The sequence below is a fragment of the Sinocyclocheilus anshuiensis genome, unplaced genomic scaffold (assembly GCF_001515605.1).
Source record: "Sinocyclocheilus anshuiensis isolate Anshui unplaced genomic scaffold, SAMN03320099.WGS_v1.1 scaffold2293, whole genome shotgun sequence".
Lineage (NCBI taxonomy): Eukaryota > Metazoa > Chordata > Actinopteri > Cypriniformes > Cyprinidae > Sinocyclocheilus > Sinocyclocheilus anshuiensis.
The window spans coordinates 230,577-236,378 of record NW_015552765.1 but is presented as its reverse complement, the minus strand read 5'-3'; the positions used below and the strand labels follow the sequence as shown (position 1 = coordinate 236,378).

Genomic DNA, 5,802 nt, shown 5'->3' with positions numbered 1-5,802 from the left:
AACAGTTCAACCCGTAAATGTAGATGTGTGCAGCGCATTTTATGGAGGACTGTTTCCTGGTAGAGTAGACTACAATGCCGGCTGTTCTTCTGACTCACAGCCTGTAAGTACGTTTTATATATTTAAAGAATTTGCCACAGATGATTCAAACGCGAGTTTTGAGCAGTGTAGAGTAGCGCTTGTTTGTCATTTCTCCGATCACAAATGCAGACATGGTTTTATGTTTACGCGGCGCGATGCAATGCAATGCGTAAAAAGACAGTATAAGTCATTATAATCCGTAATTATGTCACCACTGGATGCAACAAATGCCTCGTTTATAATGGGTTTTAATGTTTTTGTCTTGTCGCTCCGGCCGGGACACGCCATCACAGTATGGTAAGGGGCGTAACATTTCCGTCACACGCTTGAGGTATTCGGCCAATCACAACGCACTGGATAGCTGGCCAATCACAGCACACCTTGCTTTTCAGACCGATGAGCTTTGTAAAAATCGACGCGTTTCAGAAAGGCGGGGCATAGAGGAGAAACAATAATGTACAGTATGTGGAAAATAATGTTTTTTTTAACCTTAAACCGCATAAACACATTTCATTACACCAAATACACCAAATAATGTTCTTTTTAGCAACATCATATGACCCCTTTAATAACTGCCATAAATTCTAAAGTGGTTATAAGATTTATTTTAAACTTGATTGTCAAATCTAATTAGCATAAGATCACATTTGCATCCAAATGGTAAGTAAATGACAACAAATGGACCCAAACTGTAGCCATAAACTTTTACCTTTTTAACGTTTACCTTATGTGAATTCATTCTGATTTACTGAATTGTCAAGTCAAGTCACCTTTATTTATATAGTGCTTTATACAGTACAGATTGTGTCAAAGCAGCTTTACAGTGTTAAACAGGAAAAATGTGTGCCGATAATGTAAGAGGACAATAGAAAACAGTCAGTTTATCAGTTAAAGTCAGTTCATTGTTGATTTCGCTCAGTTCAGTTCTCTTCCAGTAGTGTTTGTGCTGTCAAGTCAACAATGTTGCAAGAAATTGTGTCCCAACTAAGCAAGTGCAAGGTGGCAAGGAACCAAAACTCCACCTTTAACAGAAATGGAGAAAAAAACCTTGGGAGAAACCAGGCTCAGTCGGGGGGCCAGTTCTCCTCTTACGATGTAGTGAGTACATCGGGTGTTATGGGAAGTGTTCCCGGTTCCGGTTGACCTAATTAATGCAGCCTAACTATCCTTTAACGGATTTGAAATATGGAAAAGTGATTGTGTGTTATGTGTAAGCCAGGTTAAAGAGATAGGTCTTTAATCTAGATTTAAACTGACAGAGTGTGTCTGCCTCCCGAACAACGCTAGGTAGATTGTTCCAGAGTTTGGGAGCTAAATAGGAGAAGGATCTCCTGCCCGCAGTTGATTTTGATATTCTAGGTATTATCAAATGGCCAGAGTTTTGAGATCGCAGTGGATGTGAAGGACTATAATGCAGTAAGAGCTCACTCAAGTACTGAGGAGCTAAATCATTCAGGGCATTACAAGTAATTAGCAAGATTTTAAAATGTATACGCTGTTTAATAGGGAGCCAGTTCAGTGTTAACAGAACTGGACTAATATGTTTGTAATTCCTGGTTCTAGTAAGAACTCTAGCTGCTGCATTTTGGACCAGCTGGCGTTTGTTTATTAAGCGCGCAGAGTAACCACCCGATAAAGCATTACAATAATCTAACCTTGAGGTCATTAACACATGAATTAATGTTTCTGCATTTGATATTGAGGGCATAGGTCATAATTTAGATATATTTTTAAGATGTAAGAATATGGTTTTACAAATGCTAGAAACATGATTTTCAAAGGAAAGGTTGCTATCATATAGCACCCCTAGGTTCCTAACTGATGACGAAGAATTGACAGCACAGCCATCAAGTTAGACAGTGTTCTAGATTATTACATGCAGAGGTTTTTGGTCCGATAATTTACACCTCTGTTTTTTCAGAATTTAGCAGTAGGAAATTACTAGTCATCCAGATTTTTATATCAACTATGCATTCCATTAGTTTTGTGAATTGGTATGTTTCAACATGCCACGAAGAAATATAGAGCTGAGTATCATCAGTATAACAGTTAGGAATGGGCCGGTATGAGATTTTAACGGTGAGATAACCTTAAGCAAAAATATCACGGTTTCACTTTGTTTTTTTTAACGAGAGGCTTAGTAACAGCCAGTTTGAAGGTTTTTTTTTTTACATATCCTAATGACAATGATGAATTAATGATATTCGGTAGAGGATTTATGACTTCTGGAAGCACATCTTTTAGAATAGAAAGTGTGTGTGTGCCTGTTGCTGCATGTCACTTTAGTGTGCATTGTGAAACAGGCCTTATCATTGCAGAAGTGCATTTTGGGTAGCTGAAAGTTCAAGCAGTGTTGTGTTCTGACTTGATATACTGCTATACTTGTACATCTAAAACTATTTTAAACTACATTTTTATTTGTTTTTTTATTATTGTGCATGCAGTTTTGAAGAACTGATTGAATTGACAGTCTATATGGACAATTAAAAAAACTGGCACATTTAAAAATGTATTTGTCACATGGAACTAATTCAATAAACTGCAAAAATACAGTGCTGTAAAAATACAGTATATACTGTATATATATGCCCAACTGTTCACGTTTACAATGTAAGAGCCATGAAAAGATTATTTACATTTATTATTTTTCTTCACTTGATTTATTTTTGCAGCTTTATGCTGCCAGTTTGACTGGAAACTAGCCTTTCTGATGGATTTTTAAACAAAGACGACTTGCATTATGCTTCAAAGGCTTTCATTTAGATTGTTATGGTTTAGGCTTGACACTAAAGTGATGTCATATTTTCCTTGGCTTAAATGGTGCCGTCCCACAATTCATAGGGAGCGGGAGCAGGAATTAAAAAAACTGGCACATTTAAAAATGTATTTGTCACATGGAACTAATTAAATAAACTGCAAAAATACAGTGCTGTAAAAATACAGCATATATAAATATATCAGTTTTATTACTAAAATCTTGATGGGTAAAAGAGAAAAGTTGATGTCCTTGATATTTCTTAAATACCCATTACCATTTAAAATATTTCAAATGTTTTGTAATATAGACACAGCACATGGGAACCAGAGGAGAACATCCTGGATGATCGACTCATCATGGCCTTTGAGCAAAAGTGAGTGTCACTTAAAGACTTTAACTGTTAAAACTTTATTTCTATATAAAGTGTAAAGAACAAAAATATTTATTCCACATACAGTATGAGCGGCAGCAGGAACTTTACGGCCCAAAGAAACGTGGACCTAAACCAAAAAACTTTGTACTAAAGGTTTGAGTTTTCTTAAAACTTTCTTTGAAATGTTTCCATTTTCTAATTTCAAAAAATATACATAAACATTCTGTCTGATGCTTTAGTACCTCCCAGTCACATTTGCTCTCCGCCTATCTAGGCACGGGCACAGGCGGGTGATAGACCTCGAAGCTCAAATACCCGACGCACTCCACCTCGCACCACTGCCAAGCCTCCTGCCTCTTCCTCTTCTGCAAGTTCATCCTCTTCCTTCTCTACCGCTCCAACCCCCAGAGTGCACTCTCTCGCCGCTGCTCATAAACTGAAGAAAGACATCCATCGTTGTCATAGGATGTCTCGACGACCTTTGCCACGACCCGACCCCCTAGGCGACCCCACAGGATCCACATCCTCATCCCGTCCTCCCATCTCTCCATTCTCTGAAACTGTCCGCATCCTCAACCGCAGGGTCAAACCGCGGGAGGTTAAGCGAGGACGTATAATCTTGAACCTGAATGTCATTGACAAATCCGAAAACAGTGGAGTAACAAGTAGAAGGTCACCGCAGTCGTTCGCGGGGCGGGCGAAAATCCCATCCCGAAATCGCATCATTGGGAAAAAGCAGGGGGACATGCCTTACAGGCCTTTCCAGCATCCTATGAAGATGTTGGGCTTCCCGATGTACGGCCAGCCGTTTGGGCTCCACCCCTGTGGGTCAATGTCCTCCGTGGCCAATGAAGAATCCAACACTGGAGCCAATCAGAGAGGTGGAAACTGCTGTGATAGCCATTCCTCTGCTAATGCGCAGAAGTTTCAATATCAGCCTCCACCTTCTCCATCCAGCTTCAGTGGGTCTAACAACAGCTCCCCTTCACTTCAGAAACAACCAACTCAACCTGAAGCTCCTACGTCTCCAACTAAATTGGACTCTGCAGCCTCCTCACGTTCCAGAGATGCCTCCCAACCTCCCCCAAAGTCCAGCTCTGCGCCATTCCTCCCTTCCTCACCCTCCTATTCGTCCTCCCTGTCATCCTCTCTTGAAGATGAAGACCAGGGCTCTCCGAATCTCGCCACTTCTCGGGGCAGAAAACGGAAACTTCGACATCGAACCCAGGTGGGTCGAGCTTCGGTCTGCCAGGTTAGTGACCGCACTACCACCCCGCATCCTGAGGAAAATAGGGAGCCAAAAGAGGGGGATCCCGATTGGAACCCTGAAATGGCACCCAGCTGTACCAATGTAGTCGTGACTGACGTCACCACAAACCTTCTCACAGTCACCATCAAGGAATTCTGCCATTCAGGAGCGGGTTCTGAACCCTCTTCCCCTTGCCTAGCTGACAACCCACCCTGTCCCACCACAGCTGCCTCTTGAAAGTTACCCTAAACGTTTCCGACAAAAATATATGCCCATTAAATCCCATGAGAACTTGCCATAATGATATTCATGCACCTTAAAATAGTTGGCGTTAATGAAATTAAAATGTATTTTTGGTGAAATTAAGATATATTGAAGTAATATTTAAAGGCAGGGGTGCTTCCCTTGACCTCTACATTTTAAACAACATGCTATGATGGTTTTGTAGTACTTCATGCTTTTCTTCCCCCTCTTTTTTCCCCAGTGATCCTGTCTTTTTCCCAAGTAATTGCACCTTGTCTTGTCACCTCCAGTCCAGTAGAGACCGTCATTCCCATATCTCCAGACCTAAAGTTCAGAATCCACCCAAGAAATGCTGATCTCAACAGCTTTCTTAGACTTGAGATGTTGCACCAAGACATTTCTAATCATTTGAAGTCCATTTTCATTGGGATACTGAGCACAGGATGCTTCACTCCTGCTTTGGAAGTTCAGCCAGTGTGGGTGAAGATTGTGTATCCGCACAATGATGCATTGATTTCACCAACTTTCTCCTGTGCTGATGAAGAACCCAAGTCATTGTGGAGCTTGCTATATTACACGGGCGTAGACGTGACTGTATTTATATGCACCAAGCTGCAAAATCCTGAGGACAGTTAAGTTATTTCCTTCTGCATGAACTCCGCTCTGATCCAGATGTCTGCCGAGACTCTAAACTGAAGTGTGAATGCTGAGGACTGCATCTGCTGTGTGGTACTGTACGTTAAACCTTCCACATACTCAACTACCCACTTTCCTTATTGGAGAAGTACCTTCTCATATTTGCCTTCTGACTACAATAGTTTGTGTTTCACAGGGATTAAAGTTCCGTCGCTACGACGGATTTCCGTCAGTTCATAAAGACCTCATTCCTGAATGATTCAGCCGTTCGAACGAATCAATTGAATGAATGATTCAGTGATAAAATCAGTGACTTGCCGCCACCTGCTGGCGGATTTAGTTTCATTTTTTGCGTATAATTTCAGTTATTTTAATCATATTTCTGTATTTAAAATTTTATATTTAAAACATTAATCTCCACATGAATTTATTAAGTTAATTGCACTCATGCCCCCTCTGAGC

General features: G+C 40.7%; 1 protein-coding gene across 1 annotated transcript in view; it reads left to right on the top strand.

Moving 5' to 3' along the window:
• The window catches only part of LOC107667890 (chromobox protein homolog 6-like), an 8,032-nt gene extending 2,456 nt beyond the window's left edge, over nucleotides 1-5,576 (top strand). The window contains 3 exon segments of the mRNA XM_016459628.1: nucleotides 3,147-3,216; nucleotides 3,303-3,365; nucleotides 3,487-5,576. Coding sequence (XP_016315114.1) covers nucleotides 3,147-3,216; nucleotides 3,303-3,365; nucleotides 3,487-4,698 — 1,345 coding nt within the window. The 3' untranslated portion in view covers nucleotides 4,699-5,576.
• Nucleotides 5,577-5,802: the final 226 nt, after the last annotated feature.